Genomic DNA, 22,202 nt, shown 5'->3' with positions numbered 1-22,202 from the left:
AATAATATAATATAAACGATAATATGTACCTACCACGTATTTACGCTTTAAACATTAATAAACCATATATAAACCTAATAAAATTATTGTAATTGAAAATAGAACATCGCAAAAAGTCACCCAGTTAATTAAAAAAGTTCAAAACATTATGTTATAAACACGGCAGTATGGGTATTATACAAAGATGGGCTGTTACAGATTTCTATCATGGTGTGCTAGCGGTGGGGTGTTTACTATTTACTATAGGTACCTAGGTATTATTTATAGTATGACAATAAAACGCAAAAATTGTTAATGAAAATTCTTCCACAACTATGGAAAAATAAAGTTTAATTAACAAATCATCTTAGATATAATTTATTAAAAGCTGCGAATCTGCAGCGATCATATAATATACTTCTTTCATTCGGATTTTACACATAACAATGTGCTCGTTGCTCATACCTACCTATATAAACAAAGGTAGTAAAAAGTGTTCTTATAATTTATATAGCATCGTATTTTCTTTATAATAAATTATTTGGTTTATTTTCGAATGAATTGTCTGTTTATAATTATAATTTATTGAAGACAAAAGAAAATATTATCTATACGAATACTACCACACTTACTCCTAGTTAAGTTTAAACATAATTTATGCATCAAACGTATAATTTGACAATATCATATTTCCTGTTAATTTAAATAGTTATGCATAATAGTATATTATTATTGCGTTTTAACACGACATTCTAACGTTTAAACGGGAGTGTAGAATTCGATATGAATGTAATCAATTTCCGTATCGATAACATAATAATTATAATATTATAACATTATAACATATCAATTTAATTAATTCAAGTACCTATTGGATGTTAAATAATAAACAATATTGATAAGCCATAAACAACTATAAGAATAAGACTTAAACAAAATATTATTGAAAATATTAATCATACTAAATTAATAACACAACAGAATAAAAAATAAGAATTAGCTCATTAGTTCTATACTGTACCTACGTTAGTATTTATTTTACTAACAATAAAATTATAATATTATAATATACCTTATTATAGTTATTACCCATACGATTTTGTTGTCAAAAATTAGTTCAACTTACCATATTACTAATATAAATAAACATTGTAATATATCATTAGAAAACGAAGCGTTTTTCGGATGCAATGATCAGCTATTAATAAATTTAAATTGAACACATCCATTACAGTGACCTACTCAATGAAGTGGTACCTACCCAAAACCTTTTATACGGCAGAGCGACTTTCGCGGATTTTTCTCAAACAAATTGTATATTTAGTATTTACACCTTTTATTTAATTATTTTAAAGATACCATGCACTATAATACAATACGTACTTTATACTAGTACTAAATTCATAGCATTATGTTATTACTTATTTGTTAGTGAAGTATACTTGAATGCCATCTTGAACCATTTAAAAGCCCTATATTTTAAAAATAACAACATGGCGATATTACTATATAATATTATATATACCTACCACACTCCTGCGATAAACGATAAATTAAAAAAATATATATCTTTATTTATCGATTAGATAAAACATTTTCAAGTAGGTACCTACCTATACAATATTTCGCTGTGGTATATTGTTTTACATTTTGCAAGGTTAGTACTAAATACACAAACATAGAATATAATATAACCCGACGCCATGTGCCTCCGCGTTTCATACATTAAGTACCTATACGATGAATCGATTTTTAGTTTTCGCTGCAATCCTCAATGAAAATCGATTTGTTTGTAAATCGAAATGTATGAACCCTTGTACTAAACTTGGTAAAACGCAGTCATAAGAAACTACAGTAAGAAGAGAGTTTAAATCGATAGTTTTTCAACAGCGTTAAAAAAACTAAATAAAAGGCCAATGCTCGAACATATATATATTTACTGGGGAGAGTTATATTTTAATAAATCCTATTTAAAACGTACGGAAATCAAACATTATTTAGTCTACCAAAGATACTTTTTTAACAAAAAAACATTGTCATATTCTCAATTAATTATTAATAAGGAACGGATTTGAATGCAAATTGCATTTTTTTCTGAATGTCCGAAAATATTGCTTTCCAAGCAAAGTTAATTTCTAAATCAAGGGATTAAAAAATGTAACTTTTATTTTGCATTTTTTGACATTTTTAGTGCATTTTTATGTTTTTAAGACATTTTTATATAAGAATGGATAAAATTCGTTAAAATTTAGTTAACATTCGTTCTAAAAGAATAATATGAAAGACTATTATGAAACACAACGTATAAGTATAACGAATGTACCTATCTAAATTATGTATATTCATTTTTTTGGAAATAATTTTCAAGGTAAAAAGAAATTAACGAATAATTAATAACTAAAAATAAGAAGTTCTATAAATATAATTAAACAATTTTTTTTAATATTAAAAATAATTTTAATATAAATTTTTTAGAAAAATTCTGTTGAATGCGTAAAATCGTATTTTAGATTCTGAGCGAAGCGATGAATGTATTGATTTTACAATGATGTGTGTGTTTTTTTTTTATTTATTTTTAATTTTTTTATTTTTTTATTTTTGTGTCTGTCATCACCTTTTAGGACAGTAAAAGTGCTTGGATTTTCTTCAACAGTAACTTTTTTGATAGGAAAGTGATCTAGTTGGTACTTTGGGGGGTCAAAAGTAAAAATTTCCCAGTAGTTTTCAAAAGCGACGTGAAAAACAAAAGAAAAATTAAGGAAAAACGGGAATTTTTACGCAAAATCTGTTTTCGAGAAAATCGATTTTGGTTTTTGGTGTAACTCTAAAACAAATAACCGTAGGGACATGAAATTTTGACTGAATGTTTATATTAGCATTTTCTATACACCATAACATTTTGAAAATAATTTGACTTTTTTGAGCTGTTTACGGGCATCGTCGGTTTTCAATTTTTTTAGTTTTTTTTTCTATAAATATCAATAAAAATTTTTTTGTTTGGTAAAAAAGCGTGAAAATGTAATGCAAGGCTCCTGATATATTGTTACAATAGCAGTTAAAAAATATTAACAATACATAGGCACAATTTATTTTTTATAAGCATTTAAAGTTAAAATGTTGACAACATTTATCAAATTTATAATTTATTTATTATTTTGTAGTTAAAGATGTATAAAATGTTTAACTTTTATGGCTAAGGATTGAAAATTTAAAACAAGGCTCCACTTTATTCACAATAATATCATCAAATATACTTGGTAATATCATAGGCTAACTGACCGTTTTCGCTCAGAATCGTTTTTCTTATACAATGATATTATATATCATTGAATTCAAATTTAACACCATCCATTACTGTGACCCACTTGTAACCTACTGTACAGCAGAGCGACATCCACTTATCCACCTTTTTTTAAGGTATTTTTCTTGTTTTTTATAGCATTCAAATCCGTTCCCTAATTATTAATAGTAGTTATAGTAGTATTCTAAAACAAAAAAATTTCACAGAAAATTACGTATTTAAAATTGTATTTACAAATATAATAGACTAAAAAACTTAAAAGTTAAAAGTAAAGAAAAATTGAATTAAAACAAAATATAATGATTTTAATATATTACAAAATTCAAGATAAAATAAATCACCCTGTACCTATAGGTAAACAGGATTTTTTTAACAGTAAACATTAAATCATATCTCGAAAAGTATGAATGTTTTTAGAAATATTTTACTTGCATACTTTGAAGTCATTACAAAACAACAATTTTGATAAAACGTTAAAAAAATTTACCCCGCAAAAAAAGTTGCATCAAGCTCAAAAACATAATATCTATGTTTAAAAAGTTCAAAGTTATAAATTGTTTTAAGTACATTATATTCGTAAAATGTATTATGTATTACAATTCTTTAAATGTTGAACAAACTTTAACAATTATTTATATATAGCAAATTGCTTTTATAAATACTTAATAATAGGTACACTAATATACCTAAATAGTTAAGCTTAATTTTTTTTCTTAGAATTAAGGCCTATTTTATCATCGGATATGAACACAACACCCTGTATAAAGTAAATATTAAAATATTTTACAATATACATATTATATATTATGTATATATAATACGTACTTGCACATATATACGTCCACGCGTGTGTATATTATATAACGGTGGCGGGTCAGAAGATGCGACGACGCATGAATGACCCGCATCCCGAACGTATCGATTATACAAAATACCGCGCGCTACTGTACGTACACCTACCGAACACTTCCTCATCATCCACTTTTATCGCTATCAAGCAGCAACCCTCCCCCGGGCTCACTATCCCTTTACCGATCGTCATTAAGTAACAATTCCTGACTGCCCTTGGGTATTATAGGAAAATTGTGAAGCAAGCTTCGATCGGAGTATAGGTATTATCGTATCTAACCCATATCCTGCATGTAGGTGGTATACACGTCATATTTATGTAGGTTATTATTACTACTTATATAATTTTCGCTATTGCGTCCTTAATCTTCTACGGTTAGGCGTTTTGCAAACATATAAAATAGTACAACCATTAACAGGTTATTACAAACTGTATATGATACACTTATATATTATAGCGAGGCCTCTACCGGTAGTAGGCAACACATAGCCACTTATATAGGTACAGCGTAGAATAAACGGTTATTATTATATATTCAGGCTAATAAATATATTATAAGATATAATTTCCTATGCATTACATTTTGATTATAAATTTTTTATGCCATAAACACAAATCCTGCAAAAAGATTCATAAGTATTTAAAATTATGAATTAAGAAGTTAAATCACATTTATTTCCTAGGCAATTATGACTGCAAAGTTACTCGGACAAATTTTTTTCATAAATTAGTTGCCTTTTTTGTCAAAATGTTAAGCAAAATATAAAGCTAAAATAATAGTTGTATTTTTTATTGGCTAATTATGTTCTGCAGAACAATTTGTTTACATGATATCATATGTGAACAAGTCGAACACTACAGTATAATTATAATAATAATAATATAAATTAAAAACGGCAATAAAAAGTATTTCATAACTTAATAAAAAATAATGAATAGTGATTAACACTCAATTTAATAATATTAGTAAATATTATTGAGTGGGCGTGTGTACACAATAAATTAAAACTAATATATTGGGAGTGTTATAATTTTTTACTATCACGTAAAACTAAAATAGCATGTAACTTAGTTTTGATTCACGATTTTGTGTGTACCTATATTATAATATAACCGTAAAACGAAAATTACACTTGAAATTAAAAACGGCATTTTCTATTCAGAAAATACCTTCTATAGTCACAATAACATCATATATAATAGATGACTTATGTAGATAACACATTGGGTATATGGTACATCGGAAGAAATATTTTATGGTAATATCATATTTTATTTCTGCCGTTTTTATTCCAAGTAATTTAATCAATGATAAATATTTTCCTTTGAATTAAATTTGATGTATTAGACGGAAGCTTACATAACTCACTAATGAAAATTGGAATGTCAACGAGTTTTCGTTATGCGAAGGTTGAGTAATTTTAGCAAGAACTTAACATGTCGGATAATTGATGACGTACCTATATCATAATTTGTGTTTGCAATACACACAGCAACGAAAACTACTGAAAATGTTATAAAAAGCGGAAAATAAAACAAAAACATATAGGTAGGTCTACATATTTTTTAACGCTATGCCCGGTGACCTCGCGGTCACACCTGAGAAAACAAAATCTTTCGTATATATATTATAGAGATCTCAATCTCAAAGATTATTTAGAGATTTGGTTAGAGGTTATAAATTATGTATATACAGTATTACACTATATACGTATATATCCATAAACGGGTTTACAATTGTATGTACTATTATAACATAATTATTGTTATTACTTTTCAGGAGGATTCATAACATAACATATCTACAACACACAATATAATAGTATTAACACACTGCACGTGTGTGTCGAATTGTTTTAATAAGGCACAGACAGCAATGCACTGCAGCAGTAGCAGCGAGCAGCAGTATATAGTATACATAATAATATAATACAAATATCGTGACGAAAGGTGTTTTGGCGTCCGTATAGGTATCGAAATTGTTATTGCGCAAAACCGATAAATAACAGGATAGACAGAAATTTAGTCAAAAACACACATAATATACACGTGTATATTATAGATAAATAATATAGGTAGGTATATATGCCATACAAGTAGGTTAGGTTATGTTAAGGTACCTAAATAGACGACAAATAGGTAAGTATACTGCTGCTATGTTGCTCGGGCGTTCACGCTATTTGTCATTAAAAACTATAAGTCCTATACGCAGCTGCTAATAATCATCGTATCTCTAAACGTCACGCCCGAACAGTTATTAGCGCGCTTTCAATCATTTTCAAGTGGCCATTAATTAGAGTATATAATAACATGCATTATACATATACGCACGCAGACGTGCGTCTTTAAGGTTCCACGTGAATAAATACACGCACAACATAGTATTATACACATAACTATTAACTAAAACATTATTGAATCGTGTGCACCTGAATTTTTCGAGATGTGTACATAATAAACGCACGTGTGTCCCTATATACTGCAGCGAAGGAACATCATCAAACGATACTTTTCTACAAGTCCTACAGGGCTGTACCTAGTGTATCTATTCTGTATTTTCAAGGTATTATTTAGCCCTTTAACAAAGAAAGATAATCATCACATATGAATCAGCACAATATGAAAAATAATAGATAAAATTGATAATAATAAAAGTAAAAATAACAAGAAATACAAAGACAACATTTTAGTCTATAAAACAAAACTATAAAATAAATAATTAGGCACAATGTTTTAAAAATAACAAAGTTTTAGATTCAAAAAAGGAGGGTAAGTGAATGTCACTCTGCTGTACGGTAGGTTACAAGGGGGTCACTGTAATGGATGGTGTTAAATTTGAATCAATGATATAATATCATTGTATAAGAAAAACGATTCTGAGCAAAAACGGTCAGTCAGCCTATGATATTACCAAGTAAATTTGATAATATTATTGTGAATAAAGTAATTTATATATTCACCTATTTACGTGGAACCTTGTTTTAAATTTTAAATTCTTAGCTATAAAAGTTGAACATTTTATACATTTTTAACTACAAAATAATTATTAAACTTTAAATTTGATAAATTTTGTCAAATTTTGAACTTTAAATGCTTATAAAAAATAAATTGTGCCTATGTATTTTTAATAATTTTCAAATATCATTATAATAATATAGTAGACTTGTATTAAATTAACTTTAAATTTGATAAATTTTGTCAACATTTTAACTTTAAATGCTTATAAAAAATAAATTGTGCCTATGTATTGTTAATATTTTTTAACTGCTATTGTAACAATATATCAGGAGCCTTGCATTACATTTTCACGCTTTTTCACCCAACAAAAAAAATTGTATTGATATTTATAGAAAAAAAAAACTAAAAAAATTGAAAACCGACGATGCCCGTAAACAGCTCAAAAAAGTCAAATTATTTTCAAAATTTTATCGTGTATAGAAAATTCTAATAAAAACATTCAGTGAAATTTGCAAGTATCTACAGTCATACGTTTTTTAATTACAACAAAATAAGAAAATCGTTACGTGAGAAATCGAGTGAATAATAATAATGTTGAAAAAATATGAATTTCGAATGCTCATAAAAATTTAATTTGACTTTCTTGTAGACATTTTTTTTTTTTGATAAAGGTAGACAAACCTATGGATAATCTTGTATTACATTTTCAAATCTTAGATTTTAAAAGAAAAATTGTTATGAATTCTCAACTCAAAATAATTTGCCAATTTTCGTGATTTTTCCGTATTTTTTCAAAATTTGAACTTTAAATGCTTATAAATAAAAACTGTGGCTAAAAATTTTTAATTCCTAACCTATGACTAAAACTTTTTTAACCAACAAATAAAATTGTATTGGTATTTATAGAAAAAAAAATAGAAACTGAAAATGTTCGTAAACAGCTCAAAATAAGTAAAAATATTTGGAAAATGTTATGGTGAATAGAAAATACTAATATAATTCAATCATAATAGCACGTATCTACGGCCTTTTTGTTTAAGAGTTGCACCAAAAACCAAACTCAATTTTTTCGAAAACAGATTTCGTGTGAAAATTTCTGTTTTTCCTTAATTTTTCTTTTGTTTTTCACGACGCTTTTGAAAACTACTGGAAAAATTTAACTTTTGACCCCCCAAAGTACCAACTAGATTCACTTTCCTATCAGAAAAGATACTGTTGAAGAAAATCCAAGCCTTTTTACTGTCCTAAAAGGTGATGACAGACACAAAAAAAATAAAAGAATAAAAAAAACACACATCATTGTAAAATCAATACATTTATCGTTCCACTCAGAATCTTATACTTGACGAGACAAAACGAAATAATCTAAGAGATTCTATTGGCGTTAAAAATGGCTCTTGAAAAAAATTAATTTTTTCATCTGTTTGTATTAAAATTAGGTATATGGAACAAATCAGAATTTCATGTATACCAGGGATTCTAAATCCAATTAAATTTAAAATAACTGGGCAGTTTATATTATTATTTAAAATATCTATGATATTTAATACAAACATTATATCTATTAAATCACGCCTGATGTTAAGAGAGTCAATACCTATACAGTCTAGAACCAAAAGGAAAGAGTCTCTGGAGATAATACAATGAGTAATAAAGGCAACTCTTTTCAGAAATGTATACTGAATATTGTTAAGCTCATTTGAGTAAGTTGAATAATTATTAGATTAAATTCTAGGTTTGATATAACTAAAGAAGTATACAAATTATTTAAACATATAGGATTTCTAAAGTCCTTAGTAATAATTAACGTAAATTAATCATTATGATGGCGAAGCGATTGAAAATAAAAAAAAAATTTGGCCTCTATAGCACAGGCAGTATATTTGTACTGTGCCTATGTATAACAATATTAACTACACAAAAACTTTACTCATTTTGTGTGTGCAATTTTATAATTATGCGTACCAACCTATATTTTAATAATATTATTATTAATCGGAGATCGAGCTATTGAAGACCGGTTTCAAATACGTTAAGATAATTCAGTACTCATATTACTCAACAGATAAAGTTTTATTTAGGATATTTAATTGATGGGCACAAATTAAAACGATTTTATTGCGAATAGTTAGTTACAAAATAAATCAAGCAATAAAATTGAGACATAACATGAAGTCAGAGCTTAACCTTTGGGGAAGGGTTGGGATTAAGGGTTCAAACCTCACACGCCAAAATTATATTTACCATTTACGTAACCTAACGAAAATTGTAACCCCCCCCCCCCCCCCCCCCGAAATTTGTTCTAAGTACGGCCTTGAAGATAATAATTATTATAAGCTCAACTGATCATCTTATAATTGCAATCAATAAATTATCGACTATATACAGTTTTGATTGGACATTATGTCAGCAGTATAACAAATCTATTAGCAATATTATAACTAATTGATCTATGTATAATAATGGTAAGACATCGAATATAATTTTATGCAAATATAATTTTATGCAAATATTATTAGTGATATTATAATTTATAGGTACATAATATTATATTTAATATTAATATAATAATATACATCTTTAAGGGGATTCGATACCGTGATTTTCTGTTTTCCCGCATTTTTGATATTATCCCCCCAAATTCCAGAAAACGTCATATTAAAAAAGAGTATTTAAACATTTTTGTATTTGCCATTTTTGGAGAATCTAAAATCAAAAAATCAAAATTGTGGGAAAGTCGATTTAAAGAAGACTTGAAGACGAATTCAAATCTGTTTTCAGAATTCTCATCACTTCATTAGATCAATTGATATGTTTAGCAAAGAATCCGTCAAAAATCCTATGTCGCGCGTGTGTCAAAAACAGAAAATCACGGTATGGAATCCCCTTAAGTATTGAATATACCAAAATATACATTATGTGAAATCTGGTTTACATTTTTTTTGAAACCAATGTTAAGGGGGGTATTCGATACCGTGATTTTATGTTTTTGTCTAACACACATGGTACATATGATTTTAGATGTGTTTTTTGCCAAACATACCAATTGATCTAATGAAGCGATAAGAATTCTAAAAACAGATTTGAATTTGTCGTCAAGTCTACTTGAAATCGATTTTCCCACATTTTTGATTTTTTAATATTAACTTCTCCAAAAGTTAAAATACGAACATTTTTAAATACTTTTTTTTAATATGACATTTTTAAGAATTTTGAGGATGATATCAAATATGTGGGAAAGTCAATTTCAAGTAGACATGACGACAAATTCTAATCTTCTTTCAGAATTCTTATCGCTTCAATAGATCAATTGGAATTTTTGGCAAAAAACACGTCTAAAATACTATGTCGCGCGTATGTTAGACAAAAACAGAAAATCACGGTACCGAATCCCCTAAATAAAAAGTATCTAATCAAATTGAACGAAAGAAATACATTTTATTCACGTTCACCAATATTTATTTTTAATTGATAATTACATTTTTGGAACTAAATAATAATATATATTAATAAACACTATAAGGTTTAAATAAAATATTTATCTTTCTTGCCATATGATATCTACCACAAATATAAGTTTCATTATTTTAATAACTCTATAAGTTATACCATATTTAAACATACATTTTACTATACATTTTCAAAGTCATTAAATAACAAATGTTCATTGTTTCTATTCTTCGTTTTATAAAGGTCGGAAAACATTAACAGAGAATGGTGGTTATCACACTAATGATCGATATTGATGTTGTACATGTTTTGTACTATATACTGTACCTATAAGATAATTAACAACTTACCAATTAGAATGGAATTATCTAATCGGCCTGTGATAAAATGCATGTTATTATAATATAAAACTATATGAAAACAAATCGAAATTTCCAATGTGAATAATTTGATATTTTGATCAGTTCGTCGATTATTTTCAAAAAAATACCCCCTCCCCTATACGTTCAACATAATATATTACAATTATTTCATAGACAAGAATCAACAGTAATTGACAATGAATGACTTTCACGTTTTTATGAGCTACAAAGTCATCGAAAATCAGGGGGAAAAGATGATGTTGACTATGTGTTTATAACATCCAGTTGTCCTCCAAATACAAATCCATATAAAGCAATTATTTTTTTCACGCATGGTTATTTTATTTTCATCGATAACGAATTTTAATGTTCAATCATTTATAAGCATATTGTTAGTTTAAACAGTTTAATTAAATTAAAGATATATAATAAATTAAATTCTTTTTTATTGAATATAATATTATGATACTCTATACTCACCAGTGTCGTATTTAATAGATCCTAACCTAACCTTATAATATAAGGATTGATATATATAATATATAATGTATACAATTTACATGGTACCTACCTATACAATGAACATTATAACATTTTAATAACAAACATTCCATTATCCTCTTTAAAAAATCCTAATTACGAGTAACTAGTGCTGATATAAAAACTATAAAATACTAAATAGTATCCAACAGGCTGCAGTAGTAAATACTAAATACATATTTTTAGTAAAATATAACTTTTATAAAATGACATTATTTAAGTTATTTAGTACGAATTCATAGAATCTACCTTGCTTTTTGTTCAGGAGAATAAATTATATATTCTTCGTAAAAAAAATGAGGTCGTTTAAAAATATAAAGTTATACAATTTATTCATCTGATTCTTTTAGAAAATGTATATTATATAACAGAACACTAATCAAAACATGTACCTCCTATTGATATAGATTTATTGAAGTTATTGGTACAATAGTATAGAGTATAGAGTATAGACTATAGATTAAAGAATGTTTACATTATGTAGTGTACACATCAATACCACAGCAAATAGCAATACCTACTCAATCATTTTCAAACCAATCAAAATAGTATGTACACATCAAAATCCAATTAACATAATATTATACATTTGGGTACTTATGTGTAATGTACATTTACTATATATTTATAATTTATAACTATTTTGACATCTCCCTTGGTTAACCACAACAATTATTTTGTGGCGATATTGTTGGTCGTTTTTCAACAGGTAAAGTCTTAACTTCTTAAGGATAGACCTTTACCCCGCTTACAATAGTTTATATTGTAAGCATAAAACACATTATTTGAGTGATCTTAATATTAAATTAAGAGGTAAAGTCAATACAAATAAAACCATATATTCCAATTAAAATTTAAGTGTAACTATGCATACTGTTATGTTAACTATTTTAAAAAGAAATTTACGTAGAAGAATAATATTAATGATGACCATAATATGGTAGGTACATTTTTTATAAACTTTTAATATTTATTCCTATAGTACTCTTTTTGAAACCATTTTTTTCTAATTTTAATTTTAAATATTATCAAATATCAATCAATTAGACTACCAATTTATTATTTAATAAACAAGTTTTGAACAGCAACGTCCGTCAGCTAGTCCAAATTTACATTTTGGTATAGCCCAAATCTAGGTTTTACCCAAACTCAAAAAAATGGGATTTGGTTTTTACCTATAAAAATATAATATAAATTAAACGATAAAAATAATTTGTTTACCGCTAACCCAGGACTTTTTTACTGGACATGTTATTAAAATAAATAAATAAATTGATCCCTTCAAAAAAAAACTAATAAAATTCAGTAAGTATGTAAAATATATAAATGCCTTATCATCAATTGAATGCACTAAAAAATAATAATTACAGCAAAAACAGTAACCTTAAAAATGTAGCATACATTATACATAGAAATATATTATATGAATTGTTTACTATATGATAATTTAGTGATATATTAATTTGATAAATTGGGTTTCATTCAGTGATCACAAAAGTATAAGGTACTCAGATAGGCATGTTAGGTTATGTTAGGTTTATATTGCCCAGCATGGATTTCAAAAGTGGTTTGGAATTTCAAATGCAAAAATTAGATAAATTTTAATTGTTTGCATTGATAGTAGAAACTAATATGTATGTAGGTAGAATACCGTTAGAATATTAACATTTGAGTTTACGTATAAAACGTACAAAAAAATTAAATGAAAATAAGTTAATCAATGCAATACAAAAAACGGAAAAGTCACTCTGCTGTATAGTAGGTTTCGAGTGTACCTCGGTATTTAATTTAATATATTTATGTAGTGGATGTGTTAAATTTAAATTTAATAATAAATCTTTGCGTAGGTATGTAATATACAAAAAAACGATTGTGAGTAGATGGATTTTTTAAAATGTATTTACCTATATTACTATTTATTTTTCTACTTTAGTAATTAACAATTAGTAATATGATGGGTAAAACTTATTTTTGTCAAAAAAATTGTATATATTATAAACAATTATTATTATATCATAATGTTGTAAGGTAAATCAATTGTAAGTAGGTAGATACCGACGTACAGTACAAGAGTGTAAATAGGTTCGTAGTATAAATAGCTTAAAATTTGCCTAAATAGTGCTATAAAATATCAATATACTTAACGGTGAAAAGTTTGATATCTTTTTGAATTACAAAAAAATAATTAAAATTCTTAAATGATAAATAGTTATTACCTATTGTTATTATTATTCGTTCAAATATCAACATTTTCAAAATTTTAACTTAAATCGACTGTAAAAAAAAATTGCTCAATATATTTTGGATATTTTTTAATTGTTATAAGAAAAACGCTTATGAGAGACCTGCAGCTATTTCGTTAATAATTTTCAAGCCGTATAGCTATATCCTCTTATGCATAAGAGTTTTTAAAATATAATACATTTTTAACTACTGTGTTTCAACAAGAATAACTTATGAAGAAACCTTGTATTTGGTAGGTAGGTACACTTTAAAATTGTATAAAATAAAAAAAAAATTTCATATAAAAAAACTATAACAATATTACCAATGCTATAAATAGCTTGAAATTAGTATGAATATTTCATAGTATATAGAAAATTATAATTTAAATGAACATGGAAAGTTTCGACAATTGTTATTTTTCGAATTTTAAATTTGAATAAGATATTATCACTTATTAGTTATTAGAATCAGGATAAGTTTCCAATATCGTTGTTTCACATGACGCGCCTATCTACGTGTGTACAGCCAGTAGAAACTAAAATGTCTTTATTGTTTATATTTCATAATGAATAATATTTCTATGAGTGAAAACCAAATCCTCTTTTATTGAGTTAGAAATAAAAACTGAGTGAAAATCAAAAAGTTATAGTTTCATTCAAAAACAGTGTTACAACGTAAATAATAAATACTAAAAGTATAAATCTTAATAGTAGGTAGGTACCTACATATAATCAGAAAATGTTGGCATCCAATACTTAGGAAAATTAAAATTAATTTATAAAGTAATTTACAATTTATTATGATTTATAAAAATCTTCAAATTTCAACGTATAAACTTACACATTATAGGTACACTTTCCATACTGTTCTATACATCCAAATCATAAATTACATATTTCAAATTATACAATAATTTTTAAATACAGATGATATTGATGGAAAAACGTATTTTCGAGTAAAATATATTATCATTATTATATTTTAGTTTCAGTATAATATGCACGATCGTATCAATTATTCATTATAATATTCCTATACATACTCATAAGTTATAATGGTTAATATTATACTTGAGCCTTTGAATATTGGAATTAAGGGTAGAACCCGAATGCGTATGATTTAGTCTTTTGGAACACGATTGCGTATATTTGTTGAATACCTATAACAAAGGAATCCCTTAAATACGATACGGTTTCGTACTAAATAGGCTTCAACGTTGTCAAATTTATCATTATATAATTTTCAAAATAACATCGAATTAAATTTTTTTCACTGCTTCAAATAAAACATTATAGGTATTATTAAATAATTTTATACTTATTATATATTTTAATTGAAATATGAATAAGTTTTAAATCAGATACACATTGCCATTGTTTCAACCTACAAGCATGTTGGTGAATGAACACTATGCAATTGGGTATTGTATACGTTCTGTGGACGGTTACTGGACAGTTCGTTGATTTATAGATTTATTTTATTTTATTAGTTGTATACGATCGTAAAATTTGTATAATTTAGCAACATCGTACAAAAACGAAATTAATTTAATGTACGAAATCACGTGTTATTGAAAAGGTACGGACGATAAGCCCTGTATTCTATCCAACTGGAGTCTCTTCAATAAGTAAACAAAAATGTATTCATTAGCTCTCCAATTGCGTCAAATATATAGATAAAAAAAATATTTCAAAGCATTTAGCATTGTTTGTTTTTATTTTCACCTACAACCATTTAACAAGGCACAGCTTAAAGTTTCATCCAGTCTTTTTATTCTCTCGCAAACATTCTACGAGTCGGACGCTTGGACCTATCTTAATTTTATTTAAATATTAAAAATAACATCATTTGTTGCCAGAAGCTAACACGCGTTATTAAAATTATAATGTAAATCAATTTTTTTTATTTAGAAAAAATCTGGCTGAAAATCAGCGAGTTACCGAGCTCAAAGTCGCCGTCTACGGTCTTGTACAAGGCGGCGGCGGCAGTCATGTCCTGCATCATCATGATATTGTCGAAGCGTCGCAGTGCGGGGATTGCCATCGCGATGATCGTGATCTGAGGCGCCACCACTAATCACTGACATTATGGTGCCGACGGCGGCGGTCGCAGAACGCGTACTGCGGCGGCAGCTGATGCCCGCCGGTCGGTGGCTGACGGTGCATTCTTGTCGTCGCGATATCGCGGCGGCGGTGGGCGGGCGGCACCGTCAGACGATTGCAACGGCGGTTATGGTGGTGGACGACGATGACGACGTACGTCGCTTCGCAGCAGCCGCGGTCGGACTAGACGCGAAGACGACGACAGTGGCGTTTTAGTGCACACCCGCTTATTATAGTATTGTAGTCATCGTTATGCCGCGTGCCGATACACCGCTTCTCGAGGGTTTGGCGACGTTTCGGCCGTTTTGCACTTCATTATGATATAATATTTTGATGTATCGAAAATGCCCTCGCACCGGTGTTTGCAGGAGGAGAAGAATTTTCGTTGTCTCAGGAAAACGGCTTTTCCTTTCGTCCCGGAAGAGGATCAGTCGTTTTCTCGTCCGACGATCAATTGATGCGCGCGACCATGCACGTTTGAAACAAACGGACGAGAGCAGCGGCGGCGGCAACGACGACAACGATGCGGACAACCCGAGCGCGGCCCATTCACTGATTGGAGAAAAGATCTGCCGACGCCGCCACCGCCGCCGCGCGGTCACCCAGTTTTATTGAAGTCGTCGTCGGCGGCAGCGGCGGCGGCGGCGCGGCGGCATGCATCCGGCAGCCCCTACTATATAGTGTAACGTTCCCGCCGCCCCTACCCGCGGTGCAAACCTTTTCTGTTCATTAAAAAAAAAAACCCGACCGACCGACGCAAACCCGCTCTGCTTCATTCCATTCAGTACAAATAATGCGATCGCGTAATAATACTAACGCGTAAATTATAATAATATGCGTAAATACTACACAAACGATAATAACTATATTATAATAATACTACGGTATAATATATTATTATTAGTTATTATTTTAGACGTCAATAATATTATAGTATTGTCGGTAGGCATTGTCTGATATTATATACGTAAACAGATACAGAAACGGTGATACGCGTTACTATTTACACAACTGAAGAGCGTTTCTTCTATTTCTCCTTACGATTTCTTATGCAGTTATTGGGCCGGATTAATATACGTTAATAATTATACAATATTAAAGGCTGTTCTAGAGCCTGTTATTAGGGCTAGATTTTTATTTAGGTCCCCGGGAGTGCAAATAAACAAGAAAAACATTTTTTTAATTATTATTATAACATTTTAACGTAATATTATTACCAAACTTAATTTGTTTTATGCGTGTATACCTATTATACTTATTTATTATTTGTGTTTAATGTTTTTAAAAAGAATTTATTTTTAATTGAATGACAATAATATAATATATTTGTATTTATAAAATGTAACAAGAGATAATAATTACGAGAGACCAGATAATAATTTATGTCATAAGTCATTCATTTAATTCGCGTGACCACAAAAATTATAATTTATAATACTTCAAACCATCAGTGGATAACATCTTATTTGTTGAGCATGCACAATATTTTTAAAATCTATAAGTAATTATAGAGATTACGAGTTTTGATCCCGGTCCAAATTCATATTTTGTAATTAGTTTATATATATATGAACTAATAACTAAGTATGCATAATGTATATAAATATAATACATTAATTGAGGTTATCAATATTCAGTACTCAGTAGGTATAAAATGTACTTATACAGTTATACAGAAATATAAGGTTTAATGAAACAAATATTATTTTATTAATTAATGGTAAATCTATTCGAGACAGTACGTAGTAGGGATGTTATATCCGGGCACGCGTGCATGTAATGTGAGTATAAGACGGACATATTATATTTGCCAATATTTTCCAAATCTACCCAATAATGAAACATTAAAACAATAAATTAATGTAACGGACATATAGGCGTTTGGAAACTGCTTATTCCTACAAGGAACATATGATTATATGAATAATATGTGATTTAGTGTATATTTCTTGACAAACCAGTAAGCCACCCGGCGCGTAATCCTAGGAAAAAAGCACCGCACGAAGTTTGTCAGCCGGAGGTGATCAAGATTCGTTTTGCCACTAAACTACATTATACAAACACGTGGACGCAAAAACAATAAAACGTGATTACGTGTAGAAAGAAGTGAAATAAAAGTAATTTTAAGTGGTAATTATAATTTTGATTTGCAAATTCTAAAAACCAATTTGAAATTATTTACAATTGATTTCCAAATTATTGACCTTGGTTTGGATCGGATCGGACAAAGTGTGGGGAGGGGGGCTGCATGAAGTTAGCCCCACCAAATCTTTTTTTTAATTCACCAACGCATTTTCAAGCAAACCTTTTTGAAGACAGTCCTAAGTTCGTATCCAGTGGGAAGGAATTTGTTTTGTAAAAATCCGGAGCCGGTTAGGGAAAACAAGAGCCGAATGGGCTACGCCAAATTATGTTTCACTTTAATACAAATGTTTTATGACCACGAATTCCATAAAGAAGTTTTATAAACCTGTAAAGCGTATACCAGTAACCCAGGGGCGGTTCCAGAGACTTGGTTGGGGGGGGGCTAATAGTTATAATTTTCACAAAACTTATAATAACTAATACAAAACAACAATTTTTACAACACAAATTCAAGTTTTTTTACTTAATTAGTATTCTCGTAGTCCATACAGATAACAGATACATGCTACAAGTCATACACCGACGTACCTCCAATAATTACCTACTTTTACGTGTCTATAATCGTCGATACTATATAATGTGTTTTTTTGTTTGTAATTTTTTGTTAGCAATATAATTTTTTTTAGAAATACGGGTTTTGGTCCTGGGGGAGGGCGGTCCCTAGGGCCCCCCTTGGACCACCCCTGCAGTAACCACATTTCATATAATTGTGTAGGGTAAACTTGCGGGGAAACGAATAATCGACATCAGACTTACGTCAAGGCCATCACCATAATTCTCCGGGTCCTATTCACGACGATTTTCAATCGAACCATTTCGCATCACCATCTGTCAGTACGTATAAATAAATACTATATAGGTACTATAATATATATAGTGGGTCCAGTGTGACTAAATTTTTTACGAAACGAATCTTAAACACAGAATGTGCCTTCATAATATGACGCGATGCCTGTTTCCCGAAGATAATGCGCCAGGTGGATCGTAAAGGTAGACTGCACAGTGCACATACTCACCTTATATTATTTATAGGTTCCTTATAAGAATAGCAGCAATTTCATATCTATAAATAATATTATATATTTTACATTGATGTAAAAAAGTGCGTTTTATAGTATTATAATATATGATCATCCTAACTATTAATTATTTTTAATTATTTAATTCCAGAAATAGGGGAGCGGATATCAAAATACAAATATATTTGTAATACGTATAAAATAATATTATTTGTTGAAAAATAAAACTATAGAAGAATACATCAAACAAATTCAATATTTAATATAATGTTTTACAACGGTCATAGTTCACTAGGTTTATAAGTAGGTACCAGTAGATCCTGTTTTAAATATATCGTTATAAAAGGTATTCTGATTTATAAAATGTCAACGAGAATTAATGTTTTTCAACGCTTTGCCAAAAACATTTAATTGCTTAAAAAATAATAGGGTTTCTAACCAATTTCAAGTTCTTGTTTGATTATATCTTATAATTTCAATACATTATCTACAACCATCGTGATTTTCGTCTAAACCTTTTTGTGGGGTTCTGCTTTAAATTTCAGTAATTTAAGTAATAATTTAATATACATATATATGTTATGCACAGAAATTATTTTTGAAAATATTATACAATTATTTGTCCTTAAAAATGATAATACTTCATAAGTATATCATAAAAACAAAGACCTAATTATATATTAAATTGTAATAAACTGTTTAAAACAAGTTTTATTTTATATATACATATAAATGTTTCCTAATCAATGTAAAAATACTGTACATATTTTACATATTTTGTATTTTAAACATTGCACATGATTCAAGACAATGTGCATTATATATATAACATATTTCATTCTATTTACGTTATTTTTTCTTCCTACCCTCTTCTTAACAACTAATAAGTTATTAGTAATAACCTTTCAATTAAATAACAACCTCTCACAAACAATAAATAAAATAAGCCCGCATAATAATAAATTGAAGCACTAATGGATAAATTCTTCATAATAAAAATTATACTCACTTGGAGTATAACCATATTCATCCTCCGGTTCTGGATCAGCATCAATTTCTACTTTTGATCTTTTAACATTACCAGCACTAGACCGCATTATCTAAATATAAACGTAAATTTTATACTGTGTTAGTATATAAGTACCTATGATTATATCGAATTTCGAATGATTTTTTTTTTTTTAGTAGTTGATTTACTATTTTAGTAAATACATATATCATAAAAGTAATATACGTAAAAGTTTTAGTCTGTGTGGTAGTTAAAAAATAATTTTCATTACAAAAAAATTGATGACCATTGCAATTGAAAAATGATTTTGAGCCATTTTCACGCAAAAATTGTCAACATTTAAAATTACACAACTTTATTATTTGTATTACATATTATAGTAAATAATACTGAAAATATTTGGGTACAAAAATAAACGATACCTAGTTAAATAGGCAAATATTATTTTAACAAAATTTAAATAATGTACCTAATACCTATACCAAATTAATAAATTTAGTCATCGCCTTACTTCTTGTCCTGAATGAATTCTAATTCGTCCTTCGTTATCCCTATTATCACCGTCGTCTTCACTATCATCTTCACTTTTATTAGATTTGATAGATTTTTTACGGTCAAATGAACTCATAGCTTTGATTAAAGCTAACGAATTCTTACGAATCGGAATATTATCTTCATTAGCATTGTCTTCACTTTTCTGTTGCCATGTTGAAATCCTCTAAAACGTAACGATTATAAAGAATTTATGTCTTAAAATAATATTTTTTTTCTCTTTACATGTTTTACACTATTGCCAGGTTTCATGGGCTCTTGTGAGACTTTAAACGAATCTTCAATAACAGCCGATGACTTTGACTGTTCATATTGATCTTCGGACTAAAATAAATGTAAATAAATTGCTCAACCTAAAAATATATGTTGAGAACTTTCAACTTACCCAACATACAAGCGATTGTACAAGGAAAATGACTGGGTTATCAGCTGAACGAATTACTGCAACAGCTTGTTCATGATTAGCGTGTCGAACATCAATCCCATTAACTTCTAATATTCTATCACCGGTCTGTTAATGTTACAAGTATAAATATCAACTTAACCACTAAAATACACTAAAATGTATACACAGAATATTTACTTTTAATTGACCATCTTGACCAGCAGGGCTTTGAGGAAGTACATGTTTTACGAATATACCTGATATAGCTGCGCTATTATTTGTATTAGTGCTGTTGAAAAAATCAACCTAAAAAAATCAACCATCATTAAAAACGTTTTTTAATGTTTGAAGTATATTTCTAACCTTTCCTCCAACAATACTGATTCCTAAACTCTTGTTTGGATCCCTACGAACTTTTACTTCACGTTGGGGACCCCAATGCTTAGCCAATAAGGAAGCAGCTGATTGTTGTCCAGATATTGTCATGGTGAATACACTTCCTTCACTTCTATCTAAGCCAATCCCAGTACTTGGAAACCGATAAATACGAGTTGGAGGACCATCAAAAGATCCAAATTCAGCACTTCCCAAACGTAATACATTTTTGTCTAAAGATATATAAGCATCCTCTTCAGTGAGTCTTTCTAACTCTTCAGTTTTAACTTTTAATTGATGCTCGATTTCGTCTTCATTTAAATTTGATGTTATAGATATACTTTGAGTAAACTCTGACAATCTATCAGTTTCTTCACGTAATTTCTCATCCAATTTCTTAATAAATTGATCGCTAGTAAACTTTGCGCATACGTATTTGTCGCTAGTTTTGAATACCTTGTAATAATTGATAACGTTTTCAAAACTCACATCATTTATTGGTTCAGTTTCATTCCAGCTCTTTGTTCGTTGAACTGAATGACATTTTGTGCATAAAACGCATTCGGATTTAGATTTTGTTGATATGGCCAATTGCAAACAAGGGTCGTTAGACTTGGATCTAGAAACTTTATAGTGAGATTTCTTATTAATTAAACGATCTTCAGTTTCACGTAGCTCAACAAAAGGCGATCTATTAAAAAACATTTAATATAATATATCAATTACATGAATATTATATAAAATAAAAATGTATATTTATAATGATAAATCAATATTTAATAGCGCTATATATGATAATTGGTTAACACACGAATATAATATTACCTACGGTTTGTAAAATACCAAAACCACAAAAAAATAATTAAACTTGCAATTTTTTAAACAGACATTTTACAGTAAAAACAAAATAGGGAAGTGACTATAAAATTATTTATACTTAATCAAAAGT

General features: G+C 28.5%; 1 protein-coding gene across 9 annotated transcripts in view; it reads right to left on the bottom strand.

The window, feature by feature from the left end:
- LOC132943966 (multiple PDZ domain protein-like) overlaps nucleotides 1-22,202 on the bottom strand; it is a 71,076-nt gene that overhangs the window by 27,976 nt on the left and 20,898 nt on the right. For all 9 annotated transcript variants that reach the window (XM_061013145.1, XM_061013147.1, XM_061013149.1 and 6 more), the window contains 6 exons: nucleotides 21,242-21,944; nucleotides 21,077-21,184; nucleotides 20,879-21,004; nucleotides 20,719-20,817; nucleotides 20,453-20,659; nucleotides 19,942-20,032 (listed from right to left, as the gene is read on the bottom strand). In XM_061013145.1, the coding sequence (XP_060869128.1) occupies nucleotides 19,942-20,032; nucleotides 20,453-20,659; nucleotides 20,719-20,817; nucleotides 20,879-21,004; nucleotides 21,077-21,184; nucleotides 21,242-21,944 (1,334 nt within the window). The remainder of the gene's footprint in view (nucleotides 1-19,941; nucleotides 20,033-20,452; nucleotides 20,660-20,718; nucleotides 20,818-20,878; nucleotides 21,005-21,076; nucleotides 21,185-21,241; nucleotides 21,945-22,202) is intronic.

The sequence above is a fragment of the Metopolophium dirhodum genome, chromosome 4 (genome assembly GCF_019925205.1).
Source record: "Metopolophium dirhodum isolate CAU chromosome 4, ASM1992520v1, whole genome shotgun sequence".
Classification (NCBI taxonomy): domain Eukaryota; kingdom Metazoa; phylum Arthropoda; class Insecta; order Hemiptera; family Aphididae; genus Metopolophium; species Metopolophium dirhodum.
The sequence above is the reverse complement of the archived record's forward strand: the minus strand, read 5'-3'. Positions and strand labels throughout refer to the sequence as shown.